Raw genomic sequence first — 20,990 nt, 5'->3', positions numbered from 1 at the left:
TGAGGTACCATGGCAACGGCTCCCATTGTTACTCTGTCAGTTCTGCTGACTCCATGAGTGTGTTTAAGTTTGGGACCACTTTGTGTGTTTAAGCAGGATCACTTTGAAAGGATGCCAGAAGATACTTCTTCTAGCTGACAGAATAGTATTTATTCATCCTTTAAAAGTTATTTTTTTGTAGTATCTTTGTGTTCTAAGCATATGTTTAAATGCTGAACAAGATAGATACATCTTTTTCCTCATAGAGTTTGTATTCTGATAGGGAGACCACGCATATATGCGCACACACGTGTGCAAACACACACACACACATGCACTCTTAAAAATAGCCAAAAAAAAAAAAGAATTGCTGGCCATAGCAAGCATGGTACAGAAACTGCATACAGAGTAGATAGGGAAAGGCTTTCTCTGGGCCTGGGACGAGCTCACTCCTGCAGAGAGTAGAAGAAAGGCTTCCCGGGCCAAGGGAACAGGTTCTAGGCCAGGAAGCTGGTGGCGTTTTTGAGTAAACTAAAGGAAGTGCATTGTGGTTGGAGCACGGTGAGCAAAGGACTAAGTAGAGGCCAGAACTGCCTCTGACTGGGAGCCTGGGTAAGAAGAGTCCGCATCCTTCCCCGTATTTAAACTGCAGCGCTGAAGGCCAGGCATCCTACGCTTTCATGTCACTCCAGCTTCCACTTTTTAGCCGCCCACGTGATTTCCCAAGTGACTTTGCTGGGTGGCAGAGATCGCCGTACTATCTTCTCTGTTTAGTTTATACTGTCTCCTTCAGACCCATGGGTGAGGTCCCTGGACATAGGGACTCTGACAGCACTGTGCCGTTTTTCTTATCAATTTCATATTCTCTGGTAGATCCTTTTGGTCTCAGATACCAGGATGGGTAAGAGCAGGTTATAGCTGTGGGGAGATGGATAAACTGTAATGCGTCTTCCTTTCTCAGAGTCGAAATGGAAAATACACTGAGTCTGTGCCTGGGGGTTGCTGTTGATCAGCACATTGTAAAGGATTCAAAATTCTGGCATTCGCTTCCCTCTCCTCCTTCCTTCCAGAAGCTCAGTTGACACGCTAGTGTGAGGATGATTAGTACATGGAAAGGGAATTTAAGGTAGCTTAGCTTCTTAAAAGTATGTGATAACATTGGAAATTAAGATAGATAAAATTTAGGACCAGGAAAAATCCATATTAGAGTAGGAAGCTTGACTGTAGATATTCAGGTCTTGAGTCTTACACAGTTGTGAAAACTGAGCTATATATTTGGTTTTGATTTTTTTCTTTTGGCCTAAGGGGAAAAGTGAATGTAATGGAGATTGTGATTTGCATTATACATAAGACAAAAATCTACCAGTCCTAAAAATAGAAGAACTAATTACGGCGATTATCCAAATGGAAGCAACTCCTTCCTTGCGTCTGCATCCTTCCTCTCCATGCTGAGATCCTTCAGGCCCCTGCCCCTCCACGCCCCCTCCCCCCAGCAGTCACACGCTCCTGACACTGGCACGAGGCGTAAGCACGAAGATGCATTTTCTCCTATTTCCATCCAGGGGAAAGCGCTCAGGCTTTCAGTTGTGCAAATCCGGGTGCAGGCCCTGGCTCCCCAGCTCCTTCTCATGTGTTCCTGGTAGACAGCGTGATTCATCCCTCTGTGTCTAAGTTTCCTCCTCTGCGAAGTGAGTATGCTTAACTACCTGGCCTGCAGCAGGTGCTCTGAAGGAAGAAAAAAAAAGTAGTTGCTGCTGTTCGTTCTGGAGACGGGTCACTGTCCTGTGACCACTGTTAGCCTAACATCATACATCTGATTTTCGAACAATTATTTTTCAAGTCAGTTTGACTATGAAGATATGGCTTATAAGATATCTGTTTTGGGCTAATATCATGATGACAGCACTTAGCTTATAAAAAATGCCCAATAAATGGTGCCTATTACTGTTCCTGTGCCCTGGTATGTCAGACTATTTTTTTTGAGTGGTGGTAATATGAGGCTGTATAAACCAGTCAGAATTGACACTTTATGAGAAATTAAAAGGGATCAAGCAACAAAGGAGCCCACGCCTGCTCACCTGGCCTTCTACATCATCCCTTAGTTCATATGCAGTGTTCCGGGAAGGTTCTCACCGAGTATTTGTGCGACAAAAAATAAACTGTGACTGTCGATCCCGTCATCAGCTGTCTCGGTGATCTTGAAGAGTTAAATGCCATTTTTTTGGTTTACATGGATACTTGATCAAAATGTTGGCAAAACTGAAAACGCCACAATTATTTGACCACATTTTCGCTGCATAATCACATACCCAGCGGTCGGGCAGCATGGCCGAGCAAGTCTGCCACGTGAGGTTCATTCTGAGGCATCATGATGTAAACACTTTGCGTTGCTTCCCGCAGGTCAGCGTAGTTGAAACTGAGAGGGTAGACCCGTCCCTTTTCCACGGGAGTCCGTGGTGGAGCCCTGTTCACTCATGACAGTGGTTATTAATTTGGGTCCACATCCCTTCACACCTTAGGACTAGTCTTTGAGGGAAATGCCGAGAAGTCTTTGCATCTGAACGTGCGAACCCCTCTCCCCCTGTGAACCTCCCTGCGCCTTCATTCTCTTCAGCCTTGCCCAGCAGCCCGCCCTCTCCCATCCTCCTCTTCCCCTCCTTCCTTCTTCCCCTCTCCTAAGTATTTCTTTTAGTCAGCTAATGGAATTGTACTATCACTCAATCTCAGACTGGGTAAAGAAATATGCATTTAAATAAACTTGTTTTCCTATGGGAATACAGTATGTGCTGTTCTTGAATTACATTTTTGGGTGATTGACAACTCGAAGCCATTACAGAACAGTTAATCATGGACTTAGTACTAATAATTTATTCTCTGTGCTTTGAATGCAGCTACTGCTAGTTTGTTCCTATAGTTAATCTCTGGAAGTTAAATATGCATATATATGTATATATGCTGCTTTATACCTAATCTTGGTTCAAAAAAGAGCACTTAAACAGTTTCTAAGAGTATTCATTAATCTGATTAACAAAAAGTCTGCAGTGGTTTTCTGGAATTGCTTCCTACTCTCTTGACCGTGGGTTGTTTGGAATTGTTTTCCAAGCAGAAATTTCATTTCTTGTTCCTAAAGGAAGATAACAGCTTCTTTCAATGGAAACCATTAAAGTGGGTTATTGATTACTGGCATCTATAAAAGATTCTAGCACATTGTAATTTACTGAAGAAGGAGGTTTGGATATTTATCACGTGTCAGTAAAGGTATTCCAGTACCTCTCTTGACAAGGTAATTAGGTAAAATTGCACATCGGGCAAACTGGATTGTAGGCGCAGAAGAATTGGTGGCTGAGGGAGAAAGCGAAGTCGATTGCGAGAGACTGTGTTCAGAACCAAGGCGAACACGGATGAAGTGAGACTGGAGTGATTTAGTCGCGTCCATTTTGTAGATGAGTCTTTCTTGAGTAATGTTTCTTGGGGTGTTAGGAATGAGGTATAATAGGAGAACTCTTAGATTATTTCTCTGGGAGCGAGAGCTAATGTCTGTGTTATAGAAAGAATCCTGTTTTTGAAATGGTGGTTATCGCGGGCACGTGACCTTATCAATAGATGGCCGCTTTGTGATAAGATGAACAGAGCAAGCCACACTGAGTCCAGGCAGACCTGTACTTGGTCTTGGGCAAGTCACTTAACCACTCTGATTGGCAGTTTCTCACCTGTTGGTTATCACCTAGAGTTAACTCGCCTACCATAGTAACCAGCATAAGTGTGAGGTTGTCCCCCAGCTCTGCTGGGCGGTGTCCTGCCTGTGAATCTTTGTCAGTAAGAAGCCTCTTGATGGGGTTACATGGTTTCTCATTTGCTTCTTCACTACATTGTTTTCAAATTTTATTTTGCAAATCATGAAGGAGAACCGGACTCTGCGAGTCACTTTTTTCTACCACCGTGTGTATAATACTGTTCTCAGGTGCCTCTGCATGTTATTAACAGGCACAGTGTCAAGAATTACTGAGCAGGCGTCCATTACACTCACGGTTTCTTGCACAGGCCTTGTGCTTTCTTGTCTTGATACTTCGATTTGTGTTATTTTCGCTTCATTCCTTTCTACAGTGCAAAGCTCAAGTACTTCTTCCTTTAAGCCTTCTGTTATCATTGGTATCTGTCGCTTCCGAAGTTACAGCCTTCGTAATCCTACCTTAGCTTGGAATATAATTGCGTACCCTTTGCCAGCCCATACCATAATTTTGCATCGTTGTTTATTTCTAAGTATTTTTAACTCAACTAGATTTTCACATTGCTGCATGAGAGCTCGATGCTGTAGATCTTCATATTGTCCCCAGTGCCGAGCACCGTGCCACGTCCACAGGGTTCACCTAAGTTTTTGTTCATCCATCCAGCCATATGGTATTCACAAGAATGTTTTCTTTATGCCATTCCCTGGTGCTCGGTACTGAGAAACCAAAGATAAAGAAGATGTGAGAGCATCTTGGCCATCAGGTGGCACGTAGTCCAGTGAGGGAGACAAGTAAGATGCGTAGCGAAAGCATGTCCTGCGTGCCGGCGTAGGGCACTCAGGAGGCAGTCAGGGGCGCTTTCATAGATCGGAGTATTTTTGTAACTTTTCGAATTGTGTCTTTATGGAAAAATGCCATTTCTCTTGAAGCGGAAGTTAAAAGAGCCTTTTTAAATTATTTGGCATTTTAACTTTATAGATTGCCGCAGTTGTCCCAAGTATCAGCACTCTCGTGAAATTTTAGAACACAGTTTGTATTGACTTTATCTACATCAACCAAAACGTGTCTTGGCGTTTTGTAGAAGTGGGAGTCCCAGTGAACGGGCTGTCTTATTTCAGGGGAGTCGCTTTGAAACGGGGAGATCGAGCTTTGATGCGGCAGGTGTCTCTCCCTGCCCTCAGGCACTCTCATCGCTGCCCTACGAGGCCTGGAAAGTGGGCATTTCCGCTGGTGCCGAAGGCTGCCCAAGAACTCTTCAGATTAGAGGGCTCGAGACCCATCCTGCGTGGGGCACCGGGATTGCACCGGGCTGGAGGCCTCTCTGTTCTGTCCAGGGAGAAGCCCGCCACCAAATTAAGACCTTCCCTTCACCCCACTCCCAGAGCACAACTGATCAAGCAAACTAAACTAAAGGAAAAATTTTTTTCCAACCTTAAATAACATTTTTTATACTATAAAGACGTCTAAGTCAAGATGAAAATACTAAGATAGTGTTTTATTCAAGTGGCATTCGTCGCTACAGACAGTTCAAGCGAGAGTGCAAGTGTCCGTTCTTTCTGATTATAATTCCGTTTGAACATCGTATCAAATTTGGAGCTATCCTGTATCAATTCAAGGCTCTTGGATGTAAAACGTAGACCTAGAAGTTGGGGTTGTTTCTTCCCCTCACAGATTCCTAAAGTCTCTAAATATTAAAGTGGTTTACAATGCTGTAATGAAGCTCCAATTAAATGTTTTTTCTTGTGACGTGACTAAATAACGCTTAGTGGAAGCCGAGAGAGCTGGTTCGTCTCCTAGGTGTAAAGCATTGGACAGCTCTCCCAGCGGCGGGAATATGAAGCAATGCCGGCTCCCAGGCTTGCTGTAGCCCCGCGCGAGATAACACGAAACACGAAAATCGTGTAGTGCTACCTCAGGCATTTAACACGTCTGTTTCCTTGTATGTAAACTATCCGTATCCTCGTGGTTTACCATCTTTGATTAGGCAGGAAAAAGGGACTTGTATGAAGTCACCTTTCCTCCTGATTTTAAAATAAGAAAAAGCATCTTGTTTAATAAGGAACCAGATTTTAATGCAGTTTCTTCATCTCTTTAATTTTAGTTTGTCCACAGTAGAAATTGAAAGTCGAGCCCAAGCCCTTCATCTCTTTGAGACTCTGAAGACGGATCCTGAAGCCTTTCACAGGCATATGGTCAAGTATATTTATCCCAGTATTGATGGCTTTGATCATGAAAGGCTGCTGTATTATTTTACTCTTCTGGAAAGCTTCGGCTGTGGAGATTTTGGGAAGTATGCCATTAAACCGGAAACCCACGTTCGGCTGCTGAAGAAATTTAAGGTAGTAGCATCAGGTAAGACGATCCTTCTCCTGCGTGAACTCACTCTTGAAATTAAATCTAGGGATTAATTTTCTGTACTCAGTCACGTTCATGCACTGTGACTGCATAGATCTGAAACCACAGGAGTTTAATGCTAATCGACTTTAGTTATTATCTTTCCAACTCCTTCACTTACGGTTGAGGGAATTAAATACCAGAGAAACTAAGAAACCTATTAAAAGTCACACAGTGACTTATAGTAGACCTGGTGCTAAAATCCAAAGTTTTGGACTTTAGAGATTTTTTCCTCCTATCCCCGTTGGTTATATTTTCTCTGTATAAATGACAAGGCCGAGACACTGTACGATAGGCAATTTGGCAGAATCACACTTCAGTGGAGCCCATTAAAATAAGATCTTTCGAATCTTTGATAAATGGCGGAATTCTTTAGAATGGTGTCTATGAATCTTTATTTTCATAACTAAGAAATAAAACACATTAATACCTCCAAATCTGCATGATGCTGTATAATTTACAAGGCATTTTCAAATCTATTTAATATTTATTACAATTAGGAGAATTTGCTTCAGTTTATCCGGGGTTTACGGAGTCACCAGATCAGACACGGGGCTAGGCACAGAGCTCACGCGGTGCGGTTCAGCTTCTGCTTTCCAGTAGTCGACGAGATGCCGGGTGAATAGCAGATGAGCGCAGTGCAGCTGGGGGAGCGCGCCGGCGGAGGAAATCGCAGGTCCCGCGGAGGGGTCCAGGCAGCAAGCGGGTGCTGGCATCGGCAGGGCACAGAGGGAGCCGAGACTCGCAGACGGGGAGCGGCCCGCCCGGGGCTGCACACCGAGTTGCAGGCTGGGACTGGAGCTCAGATCTCCTGGTCTGTCTCATGGACGACTAAGCTACTTGCGATAACTCCAATTGGTAAATCCGGCATTGCATTGAGCCACACAGAGAGCCGTGTGTGCGTTTGAAGTTTCTGTATATTTCTGTTGGAATGAACTATTCTCTTTTTTTCTTTTCTTTCTGATAGGCCTTAATTACAAGAAACTGACAGACGAAAACACGGACCCTCTCGAAGCACTGGAGCCAGTTCTCTCGAGTCAGAATATCTTATCTATTTCCAAACTCGTTCCCAAGATCCCCGACAAGGATGGACGGATGCTGTCCCCAAGCGCTCTCTACACCGTCTGGTTGCAGAAGCTGTTCTGGACTGGAGACCCTCACCTTGCCAGGCCAGCCCCGGAGTCCTCGTCGGTGTGGCTTCGCGCCTGTGAGGTCTGCCTCAGGTACTTCGATCGCCTCCACCCGGGTGACCTCATCACTGTGGTGGACGCAATTACGTTTTCTCCAAGCGCCGTGACCAAGGTAACCAAAAAGAGAGTTTACAGTAGCTCGACTGTTTTTGAAGAAATGAAAATTTGCTCTTATATTCTGTAGATTTTGTTTTTTTTCCTTTCTTTAAGTAGAGAATACTTACACGTGTGGCTTTTTTGTTTTTGCTGAGCATGACGTGTTCGAATTGGGATATAATTGTCCTCTGTCACAGAAGTGCATGTCGTCTAAATCAGACTCAGCTATTCAGGTTTACGCGTACACTTCGAACACGTTATAGTTCTCGTGACTTGTCATTTTAAGAGAAATACTCCATCCTGTTCTTTCAAATTGACAGGCAGAAAGAACCTCTAGTTTTCTGCAGTAGCCACATTCATAGCCAGTTAACAACTCAGCTGTGTTTTAAATTGAGGCCTAAGAAATTTTTCATGAACACCCTGTAGTATGTAACTCGGCGATAGAACTATCCATGGGAGTCTGTGTCGCGTTTTCCAACGTCTGCTCAATGCTCAGGTCTGAGCCCTTTAGCTGGACTCTGCTTCGTGCTCTAGACCCTTCAACAATGTGTAGTTTCACCCAGAAGAGATGATGTGGGTCCTTCTTCACTTCTTGCCTTCCCACCCTGAAGGCACTGCTAAACCAATGCACATTTCTCACTGGGCGGACACAGGGCATTATCTGTCCTAGAAAGTCTTCTAGCTCTGACCACAGCCGCTGACCCATATTGCCCTGGGAGCTTCCTTTATATCTTCTCTTGCTCATCTTTGCTGCTAAGTCCTGAGAATTTTTATTTGTCCTGAAAGCTGAGAATAAAGGCTATGAAGTCAAGTCATTCATTTGGAAGTTTGCATAGGAAAGAGGTTCAGGCATCTGTGGGGAATGCTAGCTTCAACTAACTTGCTAAATGAGAATTGTGGATAACTCAAGACTTCATATCCTTATTATTTTAAATGAGGTAATTCAGTTAATAACTTGGCTTTAAATTTTACAACCACTGCTAAAAAAAGGAGATAATTTTTGTTTTTTTAAGGAAGAAAATAAAGGTGATTTTAAAGAAAGGCAGCATGATTAATTTGAAAAGAGCACAGATTTGGAGTCTCACAAACCTGGCTTTGAACTTGAAGCCTGCCACTTCTCAGCTCTGTGGGTGGGCCTCAGGAATCTCTGTCCAGGCAGAGGCTGTAGCTGAGTAATCTGTGAGGTGGATATTACCACTCTGATTTTGGTAGGTGAGGAAACTCAACCAAGGTAACTTTGTAATAAAGGAGCCACAATTGAACTCAACATGGCTTATCCTGGGGCCTTGGCTCTTAGTCACTGAAGTGTGCTGTATCTGAGAAGTCATAGAACAGGCAGCGAGAGTACGGGCCCTAGAGTACAGGGCCCTGGAGCCATTCTGGGAACTGTGGAAGAGCAGGGGGACCAGAGAGCCCACGTATTTTTCAGTCAAGTGGAAGCCCATCGTGGGGCGTGTCCAGAGCAGGGCCAAGTCTAAATGAGGAAGGCCAGGCCGGAACCTGGCAAGGTGCGGGAAAAGACAAGAGTCCAGCAAACATCGGTTTCGAATCTCCGAGACCAAGAAAAGGTTCGCAGTCCAATAATTATTAGTAGTGCGGGAAGTATGTATTGGAGGCAAGAGACTGAACCAAGTGAGGAGTTGAAATTTGAGGAAATGGCTTCAGAGCTGGACCCATGACCTGGCCATGAGAGCTACGTGAGCACACAGGTCGGCCAGGGAGACGGAGGGGCCTTCACTCCAAGGCCGTTTACTTCCCCGCAGGCTGAAGGGTGTTTTAAATATTTTATATGAGGGCAGGAGTAAAGTCTGCCATGACCAGCCGAGGCCGTATGCTAATTGTGAACCTGTGTGTGGAGGTGGGCAGACAGTTCTAGACTTTCCAACAGCAATTATTTACTCACAATTAAACGTAAGAATTGGATGCAGAGTCCAGTTAGAGTTTTAGTTGTTATTTATAATGTTTTAAGTCAGATGACTTTACATTCTCATCACCTTAATCTTATACCTTAAAATGTCCTTTAACCACCTCAAAATGTGGGACACAATTATTTGTGCACATAGGTGCATTTTTTCTGAGGAAAAGATGTGTTGCTGGCTCAAAAAGCGTCGAGTCAGTTAATTATGGCATTGCTTTCTCTTAGTTCAGACAGCAAAATGCTCAGCAAAATATTCTTTTGTTGTAAACTTTTTCAAGAAATGGTTTCTGTCAGGTTTGGCTATAGAAAAGTGAGACATATATTTGAAAGTAATTTTACATCTTTAGCTTTGTACTTTTTGTCATTTTATTAATTGGAAGCTTTTGATTTTTCATTCAGGTAGAAAAGTATTAAGTTTAGATACAATGCACGTTTAAAATCAGAGTGTTGTCCCTACAGAGAGAGAGAGAATGAAAGCAAAATTGGAGAACAGCCTACACGTGTCAGAGGATACGTTTGGAAAAGGAAATGCAGCTGGAAGCTGGATTTGGCCAAATTTAAAAACGCCAGATGTTCTCACAGCTTGTACATGATGTTAAAAATGTAAAAATCTGTGTATACTACTCATATGTAGTATGTAATTTTCAAATGTATACCCACATTTGATTCAGAACCAAACTTTTGTAAAGAACTGGTGAACTAATTCCGGAGTGTGTGGGAAGAACAGGACGCGGTTGTTCAGACTAGACTTCGGAGAGGGATATCCCCAAAGCCTGAATCCAGTGCCCAGTCCACGGTGATGTAAATAGAGAAGGCGCTTTGCCCTCATGACAGTGGTTGACTATTGGGTTGCCATTTGCATTAATGAATTCATGGAATTCTGGGGAAAATATTCATAAAATGGTATTATGTCCCACAGGCAGAGATTGAATTTGCATGACATTTGAGGTGATAAATATGCAGAAGGAAAAGAATACAAATGCTCAAAGTGCATTTGCTCCGATTCTAAGTTCCCTTCTGTTGAGTTAAGTTACAGTTGCTCTCCTAGTACTTTTCCAGTTCAGTAATTAGCAACAGGTTTGTTGAAGGGACAAGGAACAAGTTAGGGGGTTAGAAATCCAGGAAAATGGTCAGCGAAGCCGAAAGGCAGGTCAGAACGCCATTCGCGTGGCTCAGACACGATGCGGTCAGACAAGGGCGAGCTCCGTGCGGCCTCGGCCCCCGTGGCGTGCTTCCCACTCGCTTCCCATGGCTGGGACAGTGCAGATGAGGACACGGAAGGTTCTCCCTCACTTACGAAATGCTGCCCCGAGGTTTGCTGGGATCGTCCTTTAAAATCCCCAGGAATTCACAGAACGGGGAGAGGCCTCCTGGTACCCTGCCCGGCGCTTCTCATCCTGGAACGGGGGAGGCGTTCGCTGCCCTCAGCACCCCACACGCGTCCCCTGCCTCAGCTCCCCCGTGTCTGACGGGGATGCCCGGCCTCCTTTGGATTAGAGCAGACAGACATTTGAGAATCTCTTATCAAATTTGACTTCTGACCTTCAAGCATCATTTCTATTGATAATCAAGCTACTCCTCATATACATTTACACACACGCAGATGACGTCATGCCTTGAGCCCCTCGCGGTTGCCGTTTTGGGGCTCTTCCTGCTGGAGCTCTGGATGCGGACAGCAGACGGGAACCTCATTCTCATATTATGACCAGTCAGATTCGTGAAATAAGCTATTTTCTCCTTTTTTCTATTATCCAGACTGACATATAAATCTGGACGAATACATTTATTTTAAATGACATGACCTAAAAGTAAAATGTATTCTATAAGTTTAAGTCAATCAAAATGCCGCATTGTGGCTATAATTTTAGGGTCTTCACGGTGCTAATATTATATTTTAACTAAGGATGGCAGCACGTTCTTCATTATAATGAGCAGTCGGTGTCTGGAACCTGTGTAAACATGGAGATGATGCGTGTTACCTAATTTCATAACAAGATACATGACTTTCTGATGCATCAGTCAAACGCATATTATGTGATTCAGACTGAATCACAAGTATTCAGGCATTAGCTATGTGGTGTATATCGTATTAGTTGCCATTGGCAACATTAAGACGTGTAAGACATTACTTGAAGTTTTATTTTTTTACAATAAAATTATAATTGATAATTATACTCCCTATGAAAGTAGAAATTCCTTGAGGATGGGGATGGTGCATTTTATCTATAATTCTCTAGTTCCCAGCACTATTTAAGTGGTTTAAATAATTATTATCATAGGTCGGTGATTTTTTTTTATTAGTTTCAAGTATACAGTACATTGGTTAGACATTTATAGTTTATGAAATGATCCCCCTGATTGCTTTTTCTCTCCTCTGGCTCTACACCTAGCCAATACAGTAATGCTGACCGCATTCCCTGTGCCGTGCTCCCCAGCCCCGTGACCATCTATCAACTACTAATTTATACTTCTTTAACAATTTACCGCTTTTTCTCAGCCCCGTAACCTCTCTCCCCTCTGGCTGTCACCAGATTTCCTTCTATATTTGTGAGTGTTTTTGATTAGTTCTTTTTGTTCCTTAGATTCTGCATATGAGTGAAATCATATAGTATTTATCTTTCCCTGTGTGACTTATTTCACTCAGCAGAATAATCTCTAGGTCCATCCATGTCATTGCGAATGGTAGGATTTCATTTTTTTAATGGCTGTATAATACTCTGTTGTATATATGAACCATAATTTCTTTATCCAGTCATCTGTTGATGGGCATTTAGGTTGCTTCTAAATCTTGGCTATTGTAAATTGTGCTACCGTGAATATTGGGGTGCATAGATTTTTATGAATTATTGTTTTGGTTTTCTTTGGATAAATACCAAGAAGTGCAATTGCTGGGTCAAAAGATATCCATGTTTAATTTTTTGAGAAACCTCCAGACTGTTTTCCACAGTGGCTGAACCAATTTGCAGTCCCACCAACAGTGCATGAGGGTTCCCTTTGCTTTACATCCTCGCCAGCACTGTTGTTCTTTGATTTATTGATGATGGTCATTCTGATAGGTATGAGGTGATATCTCATTGTGGTTTTAATTTGCATTTTTCTGATGATTAGTGACCTCGAGCACCTTTTCATATGTCTATCGGCCATCTGTATTTCCTTCACAGAAATATCTATTCAGGTCTTCTATCCATTTTTTAATTTGTTGTTGTTGTTGTGGAGTTATATGAGTTCTTTATGTATTTTGGATGTTAGCCTCTAAGCAGATGTATCATGAGCCAGTATCCCCTCCCAGTCAGTCAGTTGTCTTTTCGTTTTGTTGACGGTTTCCTTTGCTGTACAAAAACTTTTTAGTTTGATATAGTCTCATTTATTTATTTTTTCTTTTGTTTCCCTTGCCCGAGGAGGTATGTCTGAAAATAAATTACTAGTAGCAGTATCAGAGAGATTACTGCCTATGTTTTCTTCTAGAAGTTTTATGGTTTTGGGTCTTACCTGTTCTCAGAAAATTATAAGTCATTGAAAAAAGAAATTGAAAAAGGTACAAATAAATGGAAGACTAGACTGTGCTCATAGGTAGGAAGAATCTACATCATTAAAATGGCCACACTACCCAAAGAAATATATAGATTCAATGCAGTCCCTATCAAAATAACCAATGGCCTCTTTTAGAGAGCTAGAACAAATAATTCTAAAATTGATATGGAACTATGAAAGACCCCAAGTAGCCTCAGAAATCTTGAGCAAGGAGAACAAAGTCAAAGGCATCATACTACCTGATAGCAAACGACACTACAAGCCTAAAGTAGTCAGAACAGCATGGTCCCCGCGTAAAAACAGATACATTGATCAATGGACAGACTAGAGAGCCCGGAAATAAATTCACCCTATACACTCACTTAATAGATGGCAAAGGAGGCAAAAATATACAGTGGGGTAAAGGCAATCTCTTCAATAAATGGTGCTGGGAAAATTGGACAGATAAATGCAAAAAAAAAAAAAAAAAACTGGACCACTTTTTTACACTGTTTACAAGAACAGACAAAATGGAATAGATCGTTGATTCTTAACCTTTTGATCTCTGGATGCCTTACATTCTTAAAAGTTACTGATGACCTTAAAGACTTGTTTATCAAGGTTATATGCGTTGACATTTAGAAATTAAATTAAAGAAATTTAGAAATATTTAATTCATTTAAAATTACTAACAATAGACCAATTATAGGTTGACATGAATAGCATATTTTAATGGAAAATAACTATACTTCTAAATGGAAAAAAATAATGAAAGGGTGATATCATTTTACATTTCCATGTCTGACTTAACAGAACATGGCCGGATTCTTATATTTGTTTCTGCATCAGCCTTTGTTGTCTTGACTGACATCAATGTTGAAAATTCAGCCATCCACAGAGGTGAGGTTGAGAAAGGGAGGGGTGCCTCAGAAACCTATAATTTGGGATGTTCTCCTTTGATACTGCACTGAAACTGAACAAGTGATAGATATTTACAGACTATTTATGATGTGAAACCTGAAGCCATATCACAGAACTTTTTGTACTCATGTTAAAAATCATTGGTCTAGATTACACTTTGAACGGATCTTGTACCACCGATGTATGCTTTGGAATAGAATGCATCAGACATTTAGAAAATAATGGTCCACTGAGTTAGATCATCCAGATGTCGATACATTACATTATACAGTCTCAACAAAGTCACAAGCATTAATATGAACACCCATCTCAGCAGATGAGTCTTTAAGTATTGGGAAGCTGTCAAGCTCACAGTGGCGGATACAAGTTTACCAAAATTCTAATTTTTCGCTTGAAAGCTCAAATTTTATTATTGGTAATAAATACAATGAGTTGTTTTCCTTGAAGTGACAGGCTCTCTTTGTTCACTTTGGAGGAAATATCTGCCAAATAATCAAGTCTGAATAAACACAGTTTTTCTAGTAGTTGTTCTTTCAAGCAACAATAGTGATGCATGCATAAAAACCCAGCTACTTTAGCCCATAATTCAAACAATCATACAGGTGTACTGCTGTATACAGTGAAGTGCGTAACGTGGATATTTCAGTTCTTCACACAAAATACTAAAAATGTGGGCACTCAGTGGTTGAGAGCTGATAAAATGAATCACTTACTCCTTTTTCAAGGACATTCTTTCGTGAAAATGCCAATGAAGAACACAGTGACTCTTAGGACAGTTTGACGCCATTCCCTGGATTTGTGCCAAGTTCCCATGGTTTTATCCACCATTTTTTTCACCATCTCACAAATATCAATACAGTGAAAAAATATATAAAAGATAATTGAATGTCATAAAAATAATTTTGACCTCGCAGACTTCCCAGAAGAATCTTGGACTCTTCTGGTTTGAGAACCATTATCATAGGTGCTGTTTCCAAAACCACAACCATCTTCGATGCCCACATGAAAGGTCACTTCAGCTTCCTAAGTATTAATAATATAAATAGAAACAACGAAGATACGTTCTGTTGAGTACATAAAGGATTATCTTAAAATTTAAATTCCTTAAAATAGATTAATTTCTAATTAGCTTTCCAGATGTAGAAACATTATAAATAATTTGAAAATGTAATATAGAATGTGTCCATGGGAATGTCATTATATCACGTTTTAAATTTATGAACCGTGAACCATGCTGTATATTTTTTTCTTTTTAAAAATTTTAGCCTTTATGATTTTTTAACAAATACATTTATCTTTTATCGTTAATCAATCCTAGCAGGGATTTCTCTGAGAGAGATGTATTACCTAAGGGTGCAGCTGCTAAGGGCCCCTCCTTAAACCTGAGTCCTCACCTCCTCTTTTAGGTCTGGGATCCATCAGGTCAGAGAAGAGGTGATTTTTTTCTAGGACCTATTCATAGTAGGGTTTAAGGGTAATGTTGAATCACAGTTCCTCTCCTCCTTTACTTACACCTGCTTTTAAAATTAAGGAAGACAAAAAGAAATATCAACAAATAAATATTAATAGCTTCTGTTAGAAGAGCTAGAGTTGGATCTATAGCCTAGTGGTCTGTCTCTCTTCCACATTCACACTTGTTTGGAACGTGACTAGTTAGAGCTGATCTGGAAAGTAATTCTGTGAGGAAGCTAAGAATGAGTGCATACTCTGGACAGTCAGGTTGCAAACCAGGGTTAGCCACACTCCACATGGCCTTTAACTCTGTTCTCATCCTGTGGGGGTGTATGCAGGATGGGGGCAGGGCGGGGGGATGCTAGAATGTTCCTCCTGTAATTTCCTGTTTGTTTTGGGGGTGAATGTTTTCTCCCCATAATGGAAGGATGAGGGAGTAGACAATGGGCTTCTGGTCCTTTAACCGGTTAGGCTTCATGATGAAACCTCCCTCTTGCCAGTGAGGGGAGAAAGGAGCCCGGGGTGTGTCAGGACCTGCCCCGGCACTCCCGCTTCTCGAGGCCACTCCTCTCATACCTGCGTCTTGGGGGATCCTCCTGAGAGCAGTAATGACAGTTCAACTTCTGCTTCCAGAAAGCTCTGACATAGGTCAGAGGAGCTCACTCTTCCGACTCCCCGGAGACTCAGCTAAACATTCGCTCTTCTGTTTCCTAGCCCAACTGGATTGATGATTAAAACTCATCAGGAGTTAAACAAGCTTAAATGAGAGTAGAAAATATGCCAAGTATTACATATAATCAGCCTCTTTAAAATTGCCCAAATTTAAATTATCGTTGTTATATATAATTTTTGGTATTTCTTTTTAGTAAAGAATAATATTTCACTGTCTAGAAGTACCACAGTTTATTTATCTATTCACCTAATGAAGGGCATCTTGGTCATTTCCAAGTCTTGACAGTTAGGAACGGAGATGCTATAAACACTCACGTGCAGGTTTTTATGTGGACATAAGTTTTCAGCTGCTCCCAGTGTATACTAAGGAGTGCAACTGCTACATGGTCTGGTAAAAGTCTGTTTAGTCTTGTGTGAAACCACCAAACGCCCCATCCTGCGTTCTTACCAGCAGTGAATGAGCGTTCCTGTTGCTCTACATCCTCGCCTGCATTTGATGTTGATACTGTTTCGGATTTTGGTGGTTCTCATAATTCTAATAGGTGTGTAGTGGTGTTTTATTGTTGTTTTAATTCGCATTTCTATGAGGATATGTGACATGGAGCATCTTTTCATGTGCTTCTTTGCTATCCGTATATCTTCTTTGATGAGGTCTGTTGAGGTCTTTGGCTCATTTTTTAATCTTTTTTTTTTTTCTTTTAATGTTCTAAGAGTTCTTTGTATATTTTGAATAACAGTTCTTTATGAAGTGTTTTAAAAATATTTCCCCCCCGTCTGTGGCTTGTCTCATTCTCTTGGCATCTTTCACAGAGCAAAAGTTATTCATTTTAATGAAGGGTAGCCATCCATTATTTCTTTCACAGGTTGTGTGTGACTTTGGTTTTGTCTCTGAGAGCTCATGGCCATACCTAAGGTCATCTGCATTTTCTCTTCTGTAATCTCCTAGGAGTTTTATAGTTTTGTGTTTTACATTTAGGTATTTGGTCCATTTCGAGTTAATTTTGTGAAGGTGTAAGATCCGTGTCTAGATTCATTTTTTTTTCTTTTGCATGTGGATGGTCAGTTGGTCCAGCACCATTTGAATATTGAAAAGCCTGTCTTAGCTCCATTATATTTTCCTCGTTCTTTTGTCAGTGATTCATTGACTGTACATGGGGGCGTAGTCATGTTAGCCTCCCACCCACCTAAATTTTGTGGTGTTCATTTTTGTTATTTTATAATCATACTAAACCTGACTGTGAAAGTGTTATAAAATGTTTAGTCATTGTCACAAGATGACTAGATGTTTACTCATAATATTTTTTCTTAATCTCATAACAAATATTTCCCCACTGATCTTTGGTTTAGGTGTAGTCATCATTTGATTGCTTTGATTCTGAACTGAATGAGGTTTATTCATTCCAAATACATTTGGAAAATGCTTATACAAGCACATTTTCATCGCTGCTGTTCTGGGTGCTATAAACAAACAAAAGACCGACAAGCTCCTTGCCCTCAGAAGCTCACAGTTGACTGGGGCACATGTATTGCATGCATCTTAAGTGAACTATAATTCAGTATAAGAAGTACTACTTAAAGGTATTGATAAATGCATGTGCAAAGGAAAACATAATCAATAATGCTTACCGAATGCCTTCTGTTTTGCAAGCGTATATCTGGTGTGTGCAATGTGTACTGCTCTCATCTGACTTTCAGCAACCCTGCCTATATTATGATGGTCGTAGACATTGTCTTTCCATTTTTGTTCTCGAATGCCTTTACTTTAAGGAACATTTTCTTTTGGTTTCCAGCTTACGAGTTTAGTTCGATAAGCATATCCTATCTTGACAAAAATGCAAAAGCCAGGAGCTTAGGAGATAAACATAGAAGAGCAAATAGGAAAAGGGGTTGTTTCTCCCTAATGACTGTCACAGGCACAGAATCAATGGGGACAGACAGACTACTTGAGGGATAAAGAATGCAGTTTTGAAACTTGATATAACATAACACATTTTACTCATAAATAAATCAAATATGGATAGTCCTGAGGAAAGTGACCTAAAGAAAGGAAAGGCTCCCCTGTTGAAAGTTTTACATGGTACTTAGACTTCCAGAGTTGTATTTCTCCTACTTGTCCCCCTTCCATTTATTAAAGGTAAAAAATCTGTGAGTTCCCAGAGAAGTCGATCTGATTTTCCCATTTGGCTGACAGTCTTGTTTTCAGGTATGCATCATTGGGAAATTTGCTCTTTCACTGCACAAATATTGAGTGCTAGGGAGGACAGCTTCTCAAATGACCCTTAATGATTGCACCTTCCTGTATTTAATCCCTTGTGTAATCCACTCACCTAGAGTGTAGGCCGGGTGTATTGATTTACCTCTATGGAATAGAATACGGCAAAAATGATGGGATGCCACTTACAGAATTAGGTTGCAAAAGACTATGGCTTCCTTCTTGGGCACGCTCGCTTACTGTTGGCTCACTCATCCTTGGGGAATTGAGGGAGCGTTGTGAAGAGCCCCACATACCAAGAGACCAAGGCTGTTAATAAACATGTGAGGAAACCTGGAAGTGGATCCCCTCCTGACCCACAGTCCTGGCCGGTGGTGTGATTGTAACTTCATGAGAGACCTTGATCCAGAGACACCTACCCAAGCCATGATTCACAAAATCTATGAGATAATAAATGGTGTAAGCTTCTACATTTGAGTAATTTGTTACACAGCAGTGGGAAATCAACATCAGTGCCTACTGTGTATCAAGAACAGTTCTTAGTGCTGGGTGCACAGTACTATGCAGAATAGACAAAACCATCTCTACTGTTAGGGACCAAACACTAGGGAGAGGTGGAAACTGGACAATTAACAAAGGTGTCTAAGTTTAGACATGTGAAATGGCAATACATTCAAGTGAAAAATAAAGCTGGGAAGGACTCAGGAGCGCAGGACAGCTGCAATTTAAACCGAGATGGTCAAAGACCTCACTGAGAAAGGACCATTTGAGCACAGACCTTAAAGAAGTAAGGCGGCGACAAGTTATCTGGTTATCAAAGATGAGGTGGCCTAGAGAGTGAAAGCCCCGGAAGGGACCGTCTTACCTTTACTAAGTCGGAGAGTTTGTGTGGTTCATATGGGCCACGCATTGTGAAGAATCTCCAAGAGACAGTGGAGCTTGATGTGATGTGGAGAGGAGGCAAGAAGCCAGCGAGTACTTGTGGATGGAGGCGTGACCGGAGAAGGGTGACGAAGGCGGGAGAAGAGCCGTTGCCTTTGGGTGCCTGGCACGCGCCGGGCGCCCTGCTCGCATTCTCTCATGAGCTCCGCGCAGCAGCCGTGCCGCGTGCATGGCGCCACCCCTGTTTTATGGGTCGTGAAACAGGCTTACAGCAGTGAAGGGACTGTCTCCAGACTGCCAGCACATAAGTGACAGAACCAGGATTTGAAACGAAGTCTGTCGTATCCTGAAACCTTGTTATAAACATGCTGGTTATACGAAAACTGTAGCTTGATTTTACAAACTCTTTTTCATTCATTGGCTCTAGGTAATCTCATTTACACTGATAACATGACGTCTGGAGAGGCCAGCCGAGTAGCGAGGGGACAGTCATTAGAAACGTAAAACCGAGGTGGTTCCGGGGGACAGCAACCTGGAAACCGCTCCGTGTGTGACGTGTTCGAATGCTATGTCGGCTCGATTGGGGATCAGCCTCAGCTTCCCTGTTACCCCCTAGACCTTATTTCTAAACGTGTGCCTGGCTCAGAACCAACCTGCGCTGAATGTAGACGCAGACTGGAGGTCACTCACACGCCCGTCGTTCCTAAGGCACGCTGGTTCTTTCAGGCTGCATGGCGCCCCCGCACTCCGCCACCTCAGTCACTGGGGCATTGAACTAAGAACAACGAAGCGCCGACTCCGAGGGCGTGGGTGAAGGAAGCCACGTCAGTGAGCAAGGCCTCCCGGCCACCGCCGGGTCACGGCACGAGTGCGAGCCCGCTCCCTGTGGCTGCCCCACCTCTCACCCTCACACACACGCTCACGGCGAACTTTCTCTCAAGAGGAACCTTTCTGGTTGCATGTCACCATCCAGCCTAGAGCAGCCTCGGGGGACAGAGCCGGGCAGGTCATTGTCCAGCCTTTACATGGCCGCCTTTGGCGGCATTACTGGTCCCTGATCCCATCAGCTGTGCTCACATTGTGAAGGGATTTGTTGACAAACAGATGATCGATTCTAATGGGCCCCTCCTGGCTGCTTCCTCGGAGGAGGCTGTGGGTGCAGCGTCCAGCGAATACCGTGACCTGTGGAAGCCGAAGCGCTGACCCGCAAACGCCTGCCAGGGCGCCTCTTCCAACGAGGGAGGCCGGGGTTTCCTCCCGGTCCGTCGTCAGTCGCCCGGGCCGCGCTGGTGTGGTTCCTCCAGTTTCCTCCACGTCTCTCTCCAGACCCCGCCTTGCACACTGATGCTTCGAGAGAAAGAGGAGGGTGTTTATCGAAATGTTACCCTGTGAGTGTTCCTGCAGCCCTGCGAAGTAAATGCTTCTATCACCATTTTAACAGAGAAGAAAATTAAGGCTCCAGGAAGTTAAACAACTGCTCCAGTGTCTCACGAGAAAGAAGTGACAAAGTCGGGGTTCACATAGAGGTCTGCTCCCCAAATCTCGCTTTCCGCTCTCTCCGCTGCCTGGAAAATTTGGCTGCAAAAGCCCATCTGGGATGATAGTGATTATTAGCCCGACTGGCAAGCCGAAAACTCATTCTCTATTTGTGCTTGGAAAATTATTTCAAATTGGCTAAGGCAGTAATTTAGTAAGACATTGAAAGTTGGCCAAAAGACCACGTCGGCAGTCCATCAGTGACAGTGCCTCCGCTCCTGGGGAGGCGTGTGGCGGGCCGGCGGGCATGTGTGTGTGCGTGTGTGTGTGCACGCGTGCGTTTGTGTGCACACGTGCATCCCTCGCGGGCCTCTCCATTAGTGAGTGTGAGGAGTTCACGCTCCTTCCTGTGAAGTGGGTGGGCTCCAGAGTCACAGGGGCTGGACATTTAGGGGAATAAAGAAGCAATCTCAGGATCACGTGCAGCAAACACCGGAGCATATTTTAACCTGTAAAAAGCAGTGGGGAAACAGTGTGAAGACAGCCTCCCTGCGGACGTG

At 42.8% G+C, this 20,990-nt stretch overlaps 1 protein-coding gene across 3 annotated transcripts in view; it reads left to right on the top strand.

Annotated features, from left to right (window-relative positions):
• The window catches only part of NBAS (NBAS subunit of NRZ tethering complex), a 258,704-nt gene that overhangs the window by 178,731 nt on the left and 58,983 nt on the right, over positions 1 to 20,990 (top strand). For all 3 annotated transcript variants that reach the window (XM_036224652.1, XM_016144790.2, XM_016144791.2), the window contains 2 exons: positions 5,809 to 6,059; positions 7,069 to 7,403. In XM_036224652.1, the coding sequence (XP_036080545.1) occupies positions 5,809 to 6,059; positions 7,069 to 7,403 (586 nt within the window). The remainder of the gene's footprint in view (positions 1 to 5,808; positions 6,060 to 7,068; positions 7,404 to 20,990) is intronic.

The sequence above is a fragment of the Rousettus aegyptiacus genome, unplaced genomic scaffold, assembly GCF_014176215.1.
Source record: "Rousettus aegyptiacus isolate mRouAeg1 unplaced genomic scaffold, mRouAeg1.p scaffold_m13_p_7, whole genome shotgun sequence".
Classification (NCBI taxonomy): Eukaryota; Metazoa; Chordata; class Mammalia; order Chiroptera; family Pteropodidae; genus Rousettus; species Rousettus aegyptiacus.
This window is presented reverse-complemented; position numbering and strand designations above follow the sequence as displayed.